This window comes from Oculina patagonica, chromosome 4 (assembly GCF_052425735.1).
Source record: "Oculina patagonica isolate OP01 chromosome 4, crgOcupat, whole genome shotgun sequence".
In the NCBI taxonomy this organism is placed as follows: domain Eukaryota; kingdom Metazoa; phylum Cnidaria; class Anthozoa; order Scleractinia; family Oculinidae; genus Oculina; species Oculina patagonica.
Window position 1 is genome coordinate 22,839,454 of NC_135761.1, and position 17,710 is coordinate 22,857,163.

At 38.9% G+C, this 17,710-nt stretch overlaps 1 protein-coding gene and 1 pseudogene across 5 annotated transcripts; both read right to left on the reverse strand.

Moving 5' to 3' along the window:
- Positions 1-942: 942 nt before the first annotated feature.
- On the reverse strand, positions 943-10,814 carry LOC144649857 (uncharacterized; annotated as a pseudogene). Its single transcript, XR_013569955.1, has 6 exons — positions 10,569-10,814; positions 6,212-6,295; positions 5,318-5,390; positions 4,549-4,624; positions 3,980-4,049; positions 943-3,436 (listed from the first exon to the last, which is right to left on the reverse strand). The product of XR_013569955.1 is annotated as an uncharacterized LOC144649857 (transcript).
- Positions 10,815-11,373: 559 nt separating this feature from the next.
- Positions 11,374-17,600, reverse strand: LOC144649858 (digestive cysteine proteinase 2-like). Of its 4 annotated transcripts, none has more exons than XR_013569958.1 (7): positions 17,380-17,600; positions 16,123-16,345; positions 15,263-15,419; positions 14,631-14,734; positions 14,396-14,528; positions 13,683-13,986; positions 11,374-13,465 (listed from the first exon to the last, which is right to left on the reverse strand). XR_013569958.1 is itself a non-coding variant. In XM_078509453.1 (6 exons), exons 1-6 carry the CDS (start codon positions 17,548-17,550, stop codon positions 13,797-13,799), a joined length of 978 nt encoding a protein of 325 aa, XP_078365579.1. In that variant the 5' UTR covers positions 17,551-17,600; the 3' UTR covers positions 11,374-13,796. The 4 variants fall into 4 exon arrangements, 1 of the variants encoding a protein (XP_078365579.1); XR_013569956.1 differs by having other exon boundaries at positions 11,374-12,773; positions 12,913-13,986; XR_013569957.1 differs by having other exon boundaries at positions 11,374-12,802; positions 12,913-13,986.
- Positions 17,601-17,710: the final 110 nt, after the last annotated feature.

Genomic DNA, 17,710 nt, shown 5'->3' on the forward strand with positions numbered 1-17,710 from the left:
TTACATATAAACCCAAAGGGAAGGAGATATACTTTACACTGACTGGTGGATATGATTTTGAGAAGTTTCATTAAACTGCAGTAGTTTTCAGATTAAGGTCTAGCATAAAGTTATATTGATTACTGATTTCTTGTCAAGCCTTTGAAATATTTTATATATAAACAATACAGTAAACACCCGCGTGTAAGAACCTAGTGGTTTAAGAACCTGCTGGCAGAAATTTGCCATTTTAATACTCCAAAATATAAGAACCTGTTTAGCCAAGCAAATTCAGCAGGTTCTTATTTGTGGGTTATAGAAAATTTTTATAAACATTTTTAACAGAACATCCCAAACTGTATTTACAAATAAAGAAAAGACAGATTCACATAGACTGTAATTATCTTCTTTGGACCTTGCATGAGGTCGAGGCTTGAAGCAATACAGTTATGAATAAATGCTGCATAATGAAGGACCAAACCCATTTTTTTCTTCTCGTACAATCAAAAACTATGGCTCCTCCTTAGAATAAGAAACTTATTAAGAACCTACTTGCCACTTAGAAAATTGTAGGTCTTACAGGCAGGTGTTTACTGTAGCCTCCATTTGGCGCAAAATGATGCACTGATATTAATTGTCCACGGACATTATCTGTTCCAAGAAGCGAATACCTTACTGAGAGCGAAGCTCAAGTGAAATTGTGATCTTTGAGAAGCAGAATGTACAAGGACAAATATCAGTGCACATTTTTGAAGCCAAAAATGGAGGCTATTGTGTTTATTATCCTTCAAATATTTTTATGCAAGGCCGCTTGTTTGGCTTTGCATTCATGTCTTAACTGTTTTGAAACAAGATTGTCACCTGAAAACAACAATACACAACCGCAAAGCTAAATGGTGAACATGGGCCTTCAAACCTGACAATTAAGTTCTTTACACAGTCTAAGAGGGCAGATGGACCAGATTTGAATGAAAATAAAAATATTAATTTTATTAACACCCAGAAAGAATTTCTTATGTTACAAAAATTAAGTGTAATTTATACCTCTAGAATAGAACTTATACTATCTTTAAATTACAATTTTTATTTGCCTTTGTTTATATATTTAACTAAATACAATAATATTTATACTGCCTTTGTTTACGTATTTAATAACTAGAAGTGTTAGAAGCTGCAGTAGTTATAAGCTACATCAAAGCTACATTGTTATAATAAAAAGCTATTTCTCCCTTGTCTGGTAAAATTTGTAATTTAGGCATTATATCAAACAACTCAACGTCAACCTGCCTCAATAACAGAGGTTCCCTTTAATGGACAACTATTTTCCATCTATGGCACGCTTAAGCTAGGTAAAAAAATCTCAGTTCAAAATAACCCATACCACCAACTTGACATAATAAAACAGCAAGCTTATAAACAGTTTCAAATCAGCAGCAGCGTGAACAAGAATCAGTACTCAAAAAGGGATCATCGAAAGAAGATAGGCCCTTAAATCTTGCCAGTCAAAAAGGGCCCAAAGTAAAGATGGGCCCATAATCTTACTCAAAAGAAGGCCTTAATTGAAAATGTCCCGTTTCTTTACCAGTAGGGGGAGGCCTAAAATTTTTTAAGCCCTTTGGGCCTAATTCCCGTTTTAGTGATAAAGGGGTATAGAAGGCAGGGGCCAGGTCCCTCCTATAGATCTGCCACTAAACAAAATAATGTAATTGAAGTAAGTTATTAAATTTTATCATTTGTTGTATTACAGCATTGTGAAACACCACTCATTTTCATGTTATTTATATATTGCTGTCAGTAAAGTTTAACTTTAACCTATAGCAACAAACCTACAGTCGAAGATACAGTCCTACAGTCCAGAAATAGTTTACGGGTATATTACTTATGGTATATCAGTTCACGCCTGTTTTCAGAAGGGCAGTTCGACATCTGACACATCAACTTCCAACCCTCCAAGTTAAGACCATTTTAGACGCCACAGCGACTAAAGTTTTGGAGCTGGCGACTAAATTGGAACTAAAGTCGCCAGACTGGCAACCAAAATTGAGGAGCAGGATTTAAATTGCGAGCTTAATTTGGGGACTAAAATTATTCACTGGCAACCAAACTTGAGCAGTCAGTGGCCAAATGGCCACTAAGGGAAAAAAAACATTTGGAGAGTTGACTTCTTATGATTTGGGACACAAAAACAAAATATGTTTTTGTCGTTGCCACAAACTGCACCTTCTTGTGTTAATAGCGTTTTTCCCTTCACTCCTAGTTAATTTTATTTTATTCAGGAGCAAGTTTCCCTCCAGTTAACTTTTATTTTAAGTCACGTTAATTTCCTATAACAAGGTAGGTAGAGTATTGATTTCTATAATTACCTACTCTGTAGCCTAGAATGCAAGTTTCCTCATCTGATTATCAGTTAAATTTGCTGCCAAAAGATCACCAAGAGAAGTTCACAATTCACTTTTCTTTTTCCATGGTAAATAAAAATGGCTTGTAATAAAACCCAAACGGGAAAGGGGCAAAGCCACCCAAAACTAGCAAAACAGTGACCAACAAAAGCACTCCAGTTAGCCTGAATAACACTCTGGTTAGCTAAATAACACTCAGGTTAGCCTGTTTACGGTTACCTCTCAAAAATGTTTTGGTCGTTACAGGTTTTAGTACATGCCTTCTGGTTCTTGTAGTTTTTCATATCAAAATTCTATGATATACCTACAAATACTGTTTTTTATGTGCTTGGAGTAGGAGAGGCATCAACACTTATTCCACTGTCTCTTTTACTGGAATGTGTTCTTGGTTCCCTGTTTGAAGTCTTTCTTAAAACTCCCTGCTGGTGATTACTTTTCTCCCTTGTCTCCTTCTTGTTCTTACTCGGCAAAACTTCTGAAGAGTCAGAGTTCCCAGGTTTTTCATCAATCTTCTCAGATTCTTGTAGTTCTTTTTTGGTATCCATTTCTGTAGTCTCCAGGTAACTTGGACTATCGCGATTTGAATTTGACACTGGTGTGGATGTCCTAGGGTTTCGTTTTTCTGTTGAAATCCGCCTGACAAGCCTTGAGGACCTCATCCTGTCAGCTCCGCTTGAATGTTCAGCAATTTCAACACTTCCTTCCCAGAGGGATTTATCTTCTTCAGTTTGACTGCCGTTATTACTACTGATCATCTTTCCCTTGCTTTTGGTTGGATGTCTAGTTGATAACAAGTTAAAAACCTTTCCCCTAAGACCAGCGCCATTTGCCATTTTTTCACTTTCTTCCATTAGTTCCTCAATCTGAGCAGAATTGTTGCCATTTTCTGTTGATCCTTTCTTTCTTAGAGTTCGCTCTGATCGTAATGCGCTCACTAGAGCTTCTTGCTGGACTCGAGCCTGCACCAGTTGAGACTTTGTCATTTTGAGTTCTGCTGTAAGTTCATCCACCTTCTGTTTCAAGTCCTCAACTTGATTTTCTAAGTGTTGACAGTAAGCCTGATAAAAAAGGGCCTGAAGTCAGTGCTGAGAAACCTATGGTATACAATAAAATATTTCTGACTGAAGAGCTCCTAGGGCTCGAGACATGTCAGATTTTATTAGCCAAAAGGTACCGGTAGTGTTTCACTAGTCAGGTCTATTGAGTTCTATCAAGAACTGTTGACTTTTCCAAGTTTTTCACTAGCCAAAGTGAAAATAAATTTAAGTAGTCTTTGGCTAGTTGGCTACCATTAGTCTCGATCCCTGAAATAGTAAATTCTTTTAAAGAAAAACGTGACAAAATGTTAAAAAAATACAGCACCACATGAAAGTATACGGCTAGATACCCTACCCTACCCTACCCTACCATCTATCTTGTCAGTTGAAACCATCCTTGTTTATTTTCTGTTTTTTTTTTTTTTTTAATTAATTCATTTGGTGTAGGAAAAATATTATCATGAGGTTTTCTTCAATTTAAAAGTAATTTCGTACATCAGAAAAATGACGTTTAAAACTGTGACATAGCTCCCTTATTAGCTCCTTCCTTATTTCACTACTTACCCTGCTTTCTTCCAAGCTATCATAAGGTCCTGGAGGATCATTCAGACAGAAGAACTCTTGCACCTCAAGACTGTAAAGAACAACAATAATAATTATTTTGCAGTAATTATGGAGCTGCCTTCTTGAATACCATTTGGTGACAAAACTACTCATGACAAGGTACTGACACTTGGGCAAAGGCAGTGAAAATATAGTTATCTGACTTTTTCTCAGCCTTGCTATTCTTGGAAATTCTGTCCACTCTCAAGATTTTTTCTTGCCATACATGTAATATTCACGATTATGGCATCACAATCAAACATGTCAGCTTGGCTAAACGTATCGGGGGAACAATGTTTAGCACACATAAACAAACTTGCATGCATAATTTGGAGCTTTTTTGACGATGTTCAATTTGGCCAAAATTTGAAGTGTCGTTCTTGCCCCCGGCCATTCATTTATATCTGACGACTGCCTTCAAGTGCGTTTCATCAAATGTAATGGATTATTAACCAAAAGATATGTTTTAAATTACTCTCCACTGAACTTAATTTATTTTAAAATTATAAACACTTTTGATAACCAAATACCTTGTTGATATTTGAGAATGATTCATTACATTGTTGATAAAAAACTGCAATCCTCTTGCTCTTTCTTCTATAAACGCTGAAAAAGAAGAGAAATATAGGCTTGGACTGTTTGAAATTTTTGAACCCTTTCATTTCCAAGAGTGACCAACATCAAATTTCTCCTTACAATATCAATACTTCATCAAGAAAAACGTTATGAGAATTAATAGAGTAATCACCAAAGGGACACTGTTTTGATCTTTCTACAAATTCTCCCAACTAATATCAAAAAAAGGTATAGAGATCATTCAGGAGAATTTGTATGTGGATACTGGGTCTTTAAGGGGGAACTTAAAATACACAAGGTACATTTTTATTAATAAATAATTCAGGGGTTTCAATTTAAAATTTGAAGTAGGCTGCTGGTTTGAGCAGAACAACTGACTGTTTGAAAGTATATTTCTTTAATTACTTCAATTTAGGGAAATAACCATTTCCCCCAGTCAGGCTATTAACTAATTATAGCCCTGTATGACCAGGGCTTTCATTAGGTTTTTAAGCAGCTGTTACATTGAAGTTATCACCTGTAGCATTTCGCTCTGTATGCAAGTGTAACATAACCGCAACATAATTGACATCTTCACCTGTAATATCGAGTAAACTCAGCCGTTTACTGCCTTAATCGCTGCAGGTTACTGTCTTAATCGCTGCCCTGTAAGAGTATCTTTTGCCATGGAAAATGGACAATTAGATTACAGCTAAATATTTTTTTCAGTGTGGCAGTTTATACCTGGATTAAAGTTGTCCTTGAACCAGCGTTTGCCTGGAAGTCTGATTTGGAAGTCTGGATAAGCAGCCTTCAACTATTGATAAACACAACATGGGCAGAAAATTAATTAACAGTATAACAAGAACAATATGCTAGCAAACTCACTAGGTGATTTTTTAAGCTTGTATGTAGTAAATTTGATTACCCTCAGCAAAAATTGCAAACAGATTTATGTCATCGCTGCCTGCTGAGGGCACACTTGGAACTTTCACTTTTACTGGCAATATGTTGCTCCAGAAAATATCTATACCCCTGACATGTTAGGGATTTTGGTTTGAATCTCCCAACCCCTCTGGAAATTCCCGTTAAGGCCCAAGAAACCACCTCGGAATTTCTAATGACCTTCCATGGGGTGGATGAGAGGCACGGCGACCTAATGGTAAGCACACTGGACTCTAGATCAAGCAGGTTCGAGCCTGACCAGGTTTTATTGTGTCGTGTTCTTGGGCAAGTCACTTTACTCTCATAGTGCCTCTCTCCACCCAGGTGTATAAATGAGTACCAGTGTACTTGGGGTAACCCTGTAATGGACTAGCATCCCATTCAGGCAGGAGTTGAAATACCCCTAGTCGCTTCAATCATGCTACAGAAACCAGGATAAGCTCTGGCCTGGGTGGGCCACTAGGCTCGACACAGCTTTACATTTACCTTTCCATGGGGTGGGTATGAATATTTTCTGGAAATATGCACAATTTGCCCTATACATTTGCCATTTTGGTTGAATGATAAATTATTTGGTGCTCCTTAGTTTTAATCACCACTGACAGCAGTCACACACTAGGTCGTTGCTGTCGAATAACTGGCAAATAATTTAACTGCCAAGAACATGCCCAATATTCATCATGCGTAGCATACCCTTTCATTAAGACGTGTGAAATCTGTATAACGGCGGAAAACAAACCAACTTCTCTGGGAACTTTTAACTTCGATCTTGTATACCTAATGAATAACAATATGAAAAATAGTTCAGCCAGGATCTAACATATTAAAATTAGAGTTGTTAAAAGTTGTGATGTGGGGCAAAGAGAAACAAGGAGATATATACCACTGACCATTTCATTCCTCATTTAATTAACAATTAATGGGTAAACACAGCAGAATATCACCTGATACTTAGCCAGGGAGGCCATAGACCGAGTTGACCAAAATCAGACACCGAAATGATTCGATTTAGCGCCCGGGGTGCTTATTTACTTTTGGGACCTCAAGGGAGGGCGCTTATTCGAGACAGTGCGCTTATTCAGGACAGGGCGCTTATTTAAATTTTGAGAAACAACCAAATGTTAAGAAACTGTAACAGTAACAAATTTTGAAAGTTCAGTTACTTGTAAAAAAATTATTCATTTCAGCAGTTATTATATACATGCACGATACAGTGAATGTTCATGAGTTTACCTAACCGATGTTGATGACTTCAGTAGGGGCAGTTATCCACGACAGACTGAATAAGGGCGCTTATCAGAATAGGGGCGTTTATAAGAATGAGGGCCATTATAAGAATGGGGGTGCTTATTGGAATAGGGGCACTTATTGACAAAAACACATTCGAAGGGGCGCTTATTCGGAAGGGGGTGCTTATTGGAAGGAGGGTGCTTAATCGCATTATTACGGCAATACTCTGCAGATGTAGCAGGATATTTGTTTTATTATTCAGCAAATCACAGTTGAACCCCTTTACACCGCTTCTTATTAAAGCGTGAACACTTAAAATATGTCTGGAATGTTCTTTGTGTTTTAACCAATCACATGCGAGAACTTCAGACCGCAGAAACCACAAACAACGAATGGGTCATCGGTCACGGAACGATATTCGGTTCTCGTTTCGCTCCAATTTACAAGTAAACACTAACTGTAATTCCTTCCTTTTTGAGAACATTCACTGCCCTACTGAAGAATATGTTTGAGTGATTTTTTTATAAAAAAATGAAAAACCGATGCGCCCGACGCTACGATTTGCCCCAGTTGCCGCCAATTTTCAAAAATTGTAACGAATTCGTATCTGCAATTCGTATTTGATACACTGATAGAAGGAGGGTTCGTTTCTTCGATAACAGCGAAACGATAGCGGGAAGGAAAAGCGAAAATCAAACGATTGAGCGATTGAGGTGTTTACTTTGCACCAATCACGCCAACATTTTGAATAATTTTCGTCTGGAGCCTTTGCAGTTTGCAGTCTTACGATCACGGAACCTCTGATTGTTTAAGGGTTGAAATTGTTTGCCAAAATAAATTGAATCCCTTGTTCTACCGAAAAGATTTACAATCAGTAACGAAAACTCCACAATTTTGTATTTTATATTCGGTTTATCGTGTTTACATCTTATGTCTAGACGTGTCTACAACAAACTGCATGCGCTGAACCATGTCATATAACGTCGCTAGAGAAACTGTCCTTTTTTCTTTCTTTCAAAAATCCCTGAAACCATGTTCTGGATGTGGCCCTCGATACGAAAGAATAGCAGTTCTTTAAATTCCTGAAAAAGACAGAGCGTGTATCCTGAAACAAAATATGAACTTAAGTTGCTCCGTGACCGATGGAAACCCATTTATTGTTTGTGGTTTATGCGGTCTGAAGTTCTCGCTTGTGATTGGCTAAACACAAACATTCCAGACATATTTTTTAGTGTTCACGCTTTTATAAGAAGGAGTGTAATACAGACACCAAGAATACAGGGAAGAGTGTCTGTATTATGGAGGTGTTGATATTACGTAGAGTAAAATATTAATTTTTGTCTCTTTTGGACCAACTGAACTGTCTGTAATAGGGAGCAGGGTGTTCATTACGCATCGCGGATCGGAGAATTCTCCGGCTACTACGTAGAATTCTCCGGCTAAATTTCAATGCCTTTAGCCATTTTTTTATTCAGATGTGGAGCCGTTCAAAAAAATTATTTTTCGTTCATGTAAATAATGTACGGCGTTGAAAATTGTTTATATACATCTTGCTGAAATAGATAGTCATGGACATTAAAACCTCTTTGTCAGTAATGAGTCATTTAAACGTCTTCCGACATTGATTAAGCTCTGGCTTTATACTAAAATAATAATCATTAAATTTGGTACACTAATAAAAGAAAAACTTCTTGACGGTTTGTGTGGATAATTTGGTTAGCTCAAGGCATTATTTTACGCGCGAAAGTCTTGTTTTTAATATAGAGTGAACTTAAAATAGAAGTTAATGCCTAAAATAGAACTGATTTTGACAAAGTCACGAAAGAAAACTGGACCAAATAAAAGCCAAAAGCAATGAACTTCAATTCGGAAAAAGGATTTTTGTGATGTGCGCTAGTATGCAAATTTGAGATGTTTACGATATCTTTAATATGAGTGTCAAACTACCCCTAAGGCAAATGCAAATTTCGGTAATTTCTGTTTTAATTATGATTTGAGAAAAGTTAACCTTTATTTATTACTGTACAGGGAACAAAGAAGAAATATTTATTGATAATACTTTGTAATTCATTTTATTCAAGAAATTGTTTTTTAAACTAAACACGCAAAGTTTTGTGACTTTTGTGGTGAGAGCGAATGCATTCAATTATTTTCCGTCTGGCGTGTTGTCGCACGGTTGTCACCAACAGATCAAAAAGCAGGAATATGTTCTCACGTCTTGTGCGGTGCTATTTTATAGGTTTTTTTTATTATGTACAGCGTTTATTTTTGTCTCCTTGATCAGTTAGCAGCATTTTGAGAAATAGCTTTTATTTGAATGTTTAGATTTTATTTGGTATACGACATTACTCTTGGAGAAGAATTAAGAGCTAGAGCTCTTGTGAAACAGTACTTGCTTGTTAATGCAAAGAAGAACTCAACACTTTAGAACCATTTTCAGGTGTTGCTGTCAGATAGCAGGAAATGGCATCTCAGAGGATTCAACAATCCAAAATTTCATGGGGGAGTATGCCCCCAGACCCCCCTAGTATGGAACGAGCTGCGCTCGTTCCGTGAAAGAGCTTCGCTCTTTGACAAAAAAATTATTTGGCTACTTTACACTATTCTCCTGCTATTTAAAATATTAATAAAAACCCTGAGGGAGGTGTTTATATTATAAAGGTGTCCAGAAGGAGAGGTATGATTGTAAAAAAAGAAATTTATATTGCTAAAAATACTGTGGTTTATATGTAGCCCTTTGCAAGACTATGAATGCATCTTGGTAATAAGGCCTTCCAAAGGGGATAGCCGTGTTGCAATATTGCATGTTTCTGAGAACCCATGTCGGCTAGTTTACAGCTGTAAATGTCGCTGTTGTATTGTGTCACTGTCGCATTTCAGTACTGTAATGTCGCTTGTTGCTGTTAACATGTTCCTGTGTCGCCAGGATGTCAGGGTCATGTCGCTTGTCGCTTTTACCCCTTGGAAGGCCCCGGTAATGCCAAGCTATGTGCATCTAGGACATCTGTTACATGTAAAGATGACAGATAACAGTGACTTCCTGACCATGCATGGGCATAGTGATAAGTTTTTTGTAAACAATAAGATATGATATTAGAAGGTCAAACCAGACATTACAAGCCCATAAAAAATATGATGTTTTTAAATATCAAGTCTCGTTTTCAATACTGAGTTCTTTGGATCTCAGGATAACAGATCTTTGAAACAACTATGTGAAATCAAAATAACAAAGAAATTAATATTGGTAAAACTGCTTGATCTGGCTTGACTAAATAAATAGGTATGGGTCTATCCAGATTACCTCTGAGCTTTTTTAAGCTTCTTTCATTTTTTACATATTTGAAGAGATTTGCATTTATGTATGCATAAAAAACTTTCAATGTACGTATTAACTTACATGTACAATAAGTAACCTTATCTACTGATCATTCAGGCATACAATACAACTCCCAGTGGAATGCTACTGTTCACAAAAAAATCGTTAAATGAAGAAGAATCGATAATACAGAAGGAAGATTAAATTAATTTTGTAAATTATCTGAACCCGTTCTGTATAGCAGTGGAACCGGAAAAAATCTTCTGCATAAATCAAATTATGGAGACCGCAAAGTCACGCGCTTTAGAATTAAAATAAACACAATGCAATTATGTTGTAAAACAACATCTTAAACGTTGTACGGTTGTAGTTGCGTCAATATATTTCACTATAACTTTTATAAGGTCATAACTCTTACTGTGAAAGGACTTTTTACACAACTACAACACATCAAAACATATAAAGAATCCCAAGATTACAACAAAAAGATAGGATCCTACGCACCGTGAATTTTTGTCTTTGATCGATCACTTCGTACCCAATGATCGGCGCTCTCATTCCTGAATTTGACCGCGTTCTTTCACTTTCTATTTCCTCTTCTTCCTCCTCGTTCATTCTCAGCCTTGGGCTACGTCTTGAAAGTTCTTGGTCGTTGCAAATCTTGCGCGGATTCTGTTGACAAATAAGTCACTTGACCATCAAGCGCCATTTTCCTTCCGTTGTTTGCGAGCGCCTAGTGCCAGCTTTCTCTCGGCTTTTCAAATCGGTTCGTATTTTCCCGGGACCTTTGACGCGTGACAGCTGACGTAAAAACGGTATTGTATCACGGCCCGGATTGGCCATGGACCGGGCTGTAAACCTCTTTGATGTGACTTGTTTTCTCGACAGTAGAAATAGCATAGTCACAAGACCTCCTCTTTTCACTCAAGCAATTTGTCGTAATGAATGAAAACCAAAAGTTCAGTTTCCGAACTTTCTCTGCCCCGCCCTGTATCAGGCGGCCCAGACTGAAGTTCTGTATATCATGTATAGATAGCGCGGGTTAGGGAGGGTTCAGGGACTGAACTTGAAGACCAAGTATTAGAACATTTTCAAAATTTTCTCTGGAAAGAAGAATCTGGTTCTGAGTTCTTTTCCTGGTACTGTACATTTTTTGGTAAACGTTTTCTGTTTGATTTTCATTTCAGTCCAACCTTTCTACCTTGTTATTACGGACAGGAGTTGAAGTCCCGGCGAACAATAATTACTGAAAATAACTGTTATTGAGCTTGATCATGGAAGCTATAAAAAGATGCAACAACATGTATCATATTTGTATTGAATGAACTTTATTCCAAAGGAAATATATTGTGCTCTAATGTAATGCCTTGGTCAAACGGTAACGCAAGAAGTCGCAAGAAGTCGCAAGTTCAACTTGCGTACAGACTTGTGTTGGGTGGCCAAATGGACACGCAAGTTTAGTCGCAAGTGCACGCAAGTTTGCAAAAAGGCATTCAAAATGCTACAAGGAGCAATTCAGTATTTGAAATAAACTGCAAAAAAATGCGTTAACTTGCGATGAGTGCCCAAACGGTGAAAAAATTGCGTTAACTTAAGTCCAAATTTGATCTCGATCAAAGTCAACGCAAGTCAACGCAAGTGCACGCAAGTCCTTGCCAAACGGAGACACAATTGGACGCAAGTTTTCAACTTGCGTCTACTTGCGTTGCCGTTTGGTCAGGGCCTAATATAAATACCCTCGTCAACATTTCTCCTTTTCATGGGGGTGTGTTAAAAGTCTTCATTTCTTCAATTGAAGTGATTTAAAAATAATATCCACTTTAAACATGGATCGGCCTAAATACGGTACATATTTTAGCTATCCGAAAGTAGGCGAAGCTCCCGAAAGTATACTTTTTTCCAGCCTTGCAACTAACTCGGAAAAAGTCTTTAAAAGACACAAGTAGGTAAAATTATGTTATTGGAGTGGACAAGAGGAATTTGATCTACTAGTCTACACGTAGGGCTTTCCACAAGTTGCTCGGCAACTTTTTGGCAACTTTTCATGATTCGAGCAACTTTTTCCCCTTCGAGCAACTTTTTTCCTCTCGAGCAACTTGTTGCATTTTGAGCAATTTCCAGACCGAAGATCTCCGAAGGTGTTCCGAGTGTTGTTTAAAGGTAATACGAACGTTTCCGAAGATTTACGAAGTTTGCCGAAGACTTTCGAGGAACATCTGAAGACGTTTCAACTTTCGGCTCATTCTGCATTAAGGCGTTACAAAACTCGTCAGCAAACATGACGTCATCGATATCTTCACAATTTTTCTCAGTTAAAGAAATCCTTGTTATTTAACAAATTTGCCCCTTAATATGTTATCTAGATACTTGTTTTGCTGTAAAATTGCATTAAACTGCTTAGAAATCTTACCCTCAAAGGGAAATTAGCATATATTTAGAGAAATTCTCTTAATTAGAAGCAGCGTTTTGGATTTTTTGGAGCATTTTTCGAGCAACTTTTATTATCAGAAGCAACTTTTTTGGATTTTTGAAGCAACTTTTGAGCAACTTTTTGAGAATTTACGGGCAACTTTTTGGGAAATCTCGAGCAACTTGTGGAAAGCCCTATCTACACGTCGGTAACCTGAATTCCCATTCTTTTCGTCTCTACTTTCCTGATATGTGAAAAGAATTTTATCGTGTTTGTAGGAGCTCGCATCTTGAGATAGACTTCTAGTAGTGTGAAATTCAGCCGTCCTCTCGTCCCTAACCCCCCAACGGAGGGGCGCGGGCGAGAGAGAGTCTCTCTCGCCCGCGCCCCTCCGTTGGGGGGTTAGGGACGAGAGGACGGCTGAATTTCAGACTAGACTTCTAGCAGTCCCTCTTTATACCTAGGTTTATCACAGTTTTTAATGAGTTTGCAGACGGCTGTTCAGTTGCACATTATTAGTTGCGGCTTCGAATGCCATAGGAAAACATATCGCGAAAAATATGTGATATGTGAAACATATCACATATCACCTTTCACGCGAAAGCAATTGTCGATTCACAGTTCACAAAAATAGCTTTAACAGAACTACAAAATATTAACGTTTGCAAAGTATACTACTACTAAACAAAAATCAAAATCAAAATAAAAGAAAAGAAAGCTTCCTTCCTGTCCTTCCCTTGTTCCCAAAAAAATTTCCTTGCGTTTCCGTGTTCCTTTATTTTCCTTTTGTTTCCACGTTCCTAAAAAGTAAATGGATACGTTCGCTTGTTCCCTGAAATCATATATGGAACAGAAGAAAGAAAAGTCAAACCGCAGCCAAAATCCAAAAATTTCTGGTATATCAGAACGTTAATTAAAAGAAAATTAATGAACAAAACTTTCAAACTAGCGGAGGGAACTATCTCTCCTTTTAGTTTTGTATAATCGTCCTCTCTAACTATCCTGGTTTTGAAAGTGATAAATGATCATCGCAGTGAATTTCCAATTTAAGCAATTGGAATAAAGAAGCCTGAAAAAAATTCAGGGCTTCAACGGGATAAATTTTTTCAGGCTTCTCTATTCCAATTGCTTAAATTGGAAATTCACTGCGATGATCATTTATCACTTTCATATCCATCCGCAGTTCATATATGAATCATTTCATATACATTACATTATCCTGGTTTTGTTACAAAGCACTACGAACAAAATTCATCATATTAGTCTTTTTGTCAAGATACATGTCAAGATGAATTAAGCCTTAATCAAGTTGCTAAAGTGAACTAAACAAGTGGATAGCTGGCGCTTGTGGCGATTCCACACTGGTTGTTCTTGTTTCTGGACATCATGATGTAACCTTCCATGCCCCAAGAGGAACCCCAGGAGTTCTTGACCAGCCAGTAGTCTTGGCCCTGGTAGGTTCCATAGCCAACAACAAGCACCGCGTGGTCCAGCTGAGAGCTAGTGCAGGACCTGAAATAAGAAACACAATAAAAGAGAAGTTTATGGTTTTCCGGTAATAATTCGGTTTTGAAAAAATGCGACAATAAATCTGCATCAATAAACCCATTTCCGGACCAAAAAATCTTAGCCTGCGTAGCTGGCGGTTTTGTTGGGGTTAACGCGCGCGCGATCAAGCGGCGAAGCTGCGAGGGGACTTCGCCGCTCGTCATTTCAGCTTCACCCCCGGCTTCACCCCTTGCTCGCGCGTGCGTTAACCCCAACAAAACTGCCAGCTACGCAGGCTAGAAAATTGTTTGAGATCCACGGGGACGGGAATTTGGACCTCTACCAAAACGTCGGAGAGAAAAGGCAAACTGCGTTAATAAATGACATAAATGGCTTTGCAAGAAGACACCTTCGTATTTTGAGAATCACTTACGGCTCGTTGTAGACTCCCGCGTGATAAAACTGAAAGGATGCCTGGCCGGCATCGATGAGCACAGAGATCGGACCAACTTCGGCTACAGCAGACTGAAGAGCAGATTCACTTCCTTGTTCGATGTCAACGTAACCTAGCAGAAAACAAAACAGATAAACAATACCTCGTATGTCTCGGACGTTACTCGGTTATCATCGGAAGACTTCGGAAAGCGCGATCTCTGCCTTTTACTCACCGGTGCAAGTGGCGCCCACATAAGCTTTGTCGAAACAGCAGCTCTTATGACACGGGTATGGGTAGCCAGCCTCGGTGTCAATACCACCTTCTTTCTTGATACACCTAGAAGTAATTAAATAACATTCTTATAGAGCAGTTTTCAATTGAGTGTCGTCAAACCAAAACCAAAGTAATCACTCTGGCCAATCACAAAGGACCCAGACGAACCAACGAACTAATCAAAACTCGAAGTGAGGAAATGGTTACGTCACGAAGCACGGGAAACCCAACGAAAGCAAGTTGTTTTACTTTTGGTTGGCTGAAAAAGTGGTGCGCAAGTTTTTTTTATACCAATCAGAAAGCATAGTAATGCAAAACCAAAGCAAATGTGAATTACATTCGACAGTCATGTGAAAACCGCTCTATCTGATTTTAACTCTACTTTATATATTGAAAAATGTATTTTCCACTGAGCAACAAAATAAAATGAACAAACTTTTAGAGAGATTGTATCACGGCGTGGAAAGTAACCAAATTGAATTTAACTGACGAAAAGACGAATTCTGCCATAAGAGCGAATATACAAATAGCTTAGGCTAAGCTCAGTGCATGTTCTGTTGGTGAAAGAGTAAAGTGGTCTGTTTCGCTTACATGAAGGCACAATCCATTTGATTTGCATAATTGAGATTGCATTTACAGCAGTCAGCGAGATTCCTTTCACTGAGTGAGGTAAGATTTCCAGTTTTCTTGAAATGCTGTCCTTCCAGTGATCCTGTTGCACCGAACGCCCATGAAGGACCCAATTGACCTGGAAAAAAGGTCATACAAACATAACGAGTAAGTTGAGGTAATGCAACTGGTAGCAGGAGCACAATTTGAGTAATGTTCAGAGATCGGAATTGGTCTAGCCTGCGAACAAGCTCCCAAGTGGAGCAGGGGTTAAAATAAATCGGCGAGCGAAGTGAGCTGAGCGTGGCCTCGCTTACGATCGTGGCCACGCTCAGCTCGTTTTGCTCGCAAATTTATTTTTCGCCCTGGCTTACTTGGGAACCTGTTCGCAGGCTAGAATTGATCAGGGGGGGGGGGGGGGAATAAAAATTAAGCTAGGCTGCTCAGGGACGCAACTACTAGTTTTTAACACTTATACAGTAATAATTCGTATTATTAGCAAAGGTAAGTCTTGGTAAAGTCGAACTTCTCCCATACGTAGACACCCTCGGAACTTCTCCTTCATTAAAAGTGCTCCGCGCTTGGGGTAAATGCACGTTTATGGAATTAAGGTGAGTAGGTGGCACAGGGTAGGCGAAAAACAGCTTCGTAATACTGTACCATAAAAGTTTTGAAACATTTTAAATGTTAAAAATTCAGCCTTCTTACTACTGTAGCAATCCGAGGCAATGGTCCGCGAGTAGTAGGGGTAGTAGTGGTCCGAAATTTCAAACTTTAGGTAACAATTGTAACTGTGGAGGAATTGACAAGAAGAAAGTAAACAAAACGAAAAAGGAAATTACCTTGATTCTTCACAGGAGTAACGTATCCCTTGGTTCTCCAGTCCACAGTAGGAGGAAGCGTTTCTACACTGCGATGAAGGAAGGAAGACCCTTGTTTTGTTTCTTCGGGGAAATGAGAACCACGCCCAAGGATGAGAGAGCGGTATTCATCGACTGTCAAATCACCAAACTGGTTCATGGTCAGAGTGTACGTGTGTCCTTCGGAGTTGTGCTTTCGAATCAGCTAAGGGAAAACAAAAATAAAGTGAAACAATGGGTAGGCGCTGCTTTAGGGGGGTTCTACCTGAATTTGAATGAAATTTTAAGAGGTTTAAAGAAAAAAAAAGTAGAAACACCATCAGACAGTTGACACTCACGCAAGAGCATTCCAGGTTGTCAGGGAACTGTCTGGTGTCCGTCTTCTTATTTTTGACTTCAAATTCTACTTGCCACTTTGAGAAGAACTGTTTCCTTCCAAATATCTCCAAAAATCACCCAAGCATTTAAAACACCACAAAACGTAGATATATGTAATAAATGAAGGATTTTAGATTACTTGAAACGCGAACGAGATATTTCCGTTAAACCCATATAAGCGGTGAAAAACTGACCTTCAGGTGAACCCTTTCCATAATCTGACATTTACAGTTCATAGGCTCGAAGTTCCTTTCCTTAGGAGGTTGTCTGCAGGAGCAGGCGCTTTAGCGTGGCATAGCACAAAACGCAGTACATAAGCACAAACGCAAGCGGCTAGCAGGGCGTGCAGCGACCGCGAGACTGGAGCGGCAAAAAATAAACGGTTGTTTTCGTCATTCTCGTCTCGCGGTCAACGATCGGCGTCGTGCAAAACAGCCTGTTCTACCGTCGAGGTCTAAAGAAGTTGGAAATAAGTTACGGATAGTGTTTTGTCGGTCTAGACGATCAGGTATGAAAAATGTTATCTTTTAGGGGTCAGAAGCTTAATAAGCCACGTCAAGGTTGGTCTCCATTAGGGGGTTTTTCCGACGTGCATCTCCGTCCCTTCTCTTTCATGCGGGAGTTCCCCTGGAGCATGCGCGCAAACGTCAACTTCGTAGGGGTTTTTTCCGAAGAGCATCCCCGTCCCTTCTCTTTCATACGGGAGTTCCCCCGGGGCCTGCGCGCAAACGTCTACTTCTTAGAAGCCCTAGTGCGTAGGAATACGTCGGAATGCAGGTGATGCAGGCTATTCTGCGAGCTAATTGGGAGGATGATGACAACCGGGCTACGACAGATCTGTGAGGAATAAAATTCACCCACCTCCAAATTATTCTTCCACACTGTGAAGTGCAAATTGTCTGAAACGTCTGACTCGTATGTTTTACCGTAAAAAGACTTCCACGCTTGCCAGTGCCGTTCGTATTCCTCAGCTGTCAGATCAAGGCCGTTTGCTATTGAAACACACAGCAGAAAAGCGTAAAAGCACCTCATTTTGGCACGATTCTGACGGAGGTAAGTTGAAATGACTAGAGATTGTTGGTCGAAATTGGATCTTTGTTGACTATGTTATATAATCTAGGAAACGTCACATGAGTCACACGTGAAATCTGGGAATTGGTTGTCTTTGGTCACGCAACTAATTTCGCGTGCT

Bases quoted from the DNA above. Each gene is read 5' to 3' on its own strand.
- LOC144649858 (XM_078509453.1), bottom strand. From the start codon at position 17,550: ATGAGGTGCTTTTACGCTTTTCTGCTGTGTGTTTCAATAGCAAACGGC. The intron at 14,529-14,630 runs GTGAGTAAAAGG...GTTTTCTGCTAG, and splicing joins TGTGGGCGCCACTTGCACCG to GTTACGTTGACATCGAACAA. The intron at 13,987-14,395 runs GTAAGTGATTCT...TTCTTATTTCAG, and splicing joins GCGGGAGTCTACAACGAGCC to GTCCTGCACTAGCTCTCAGC.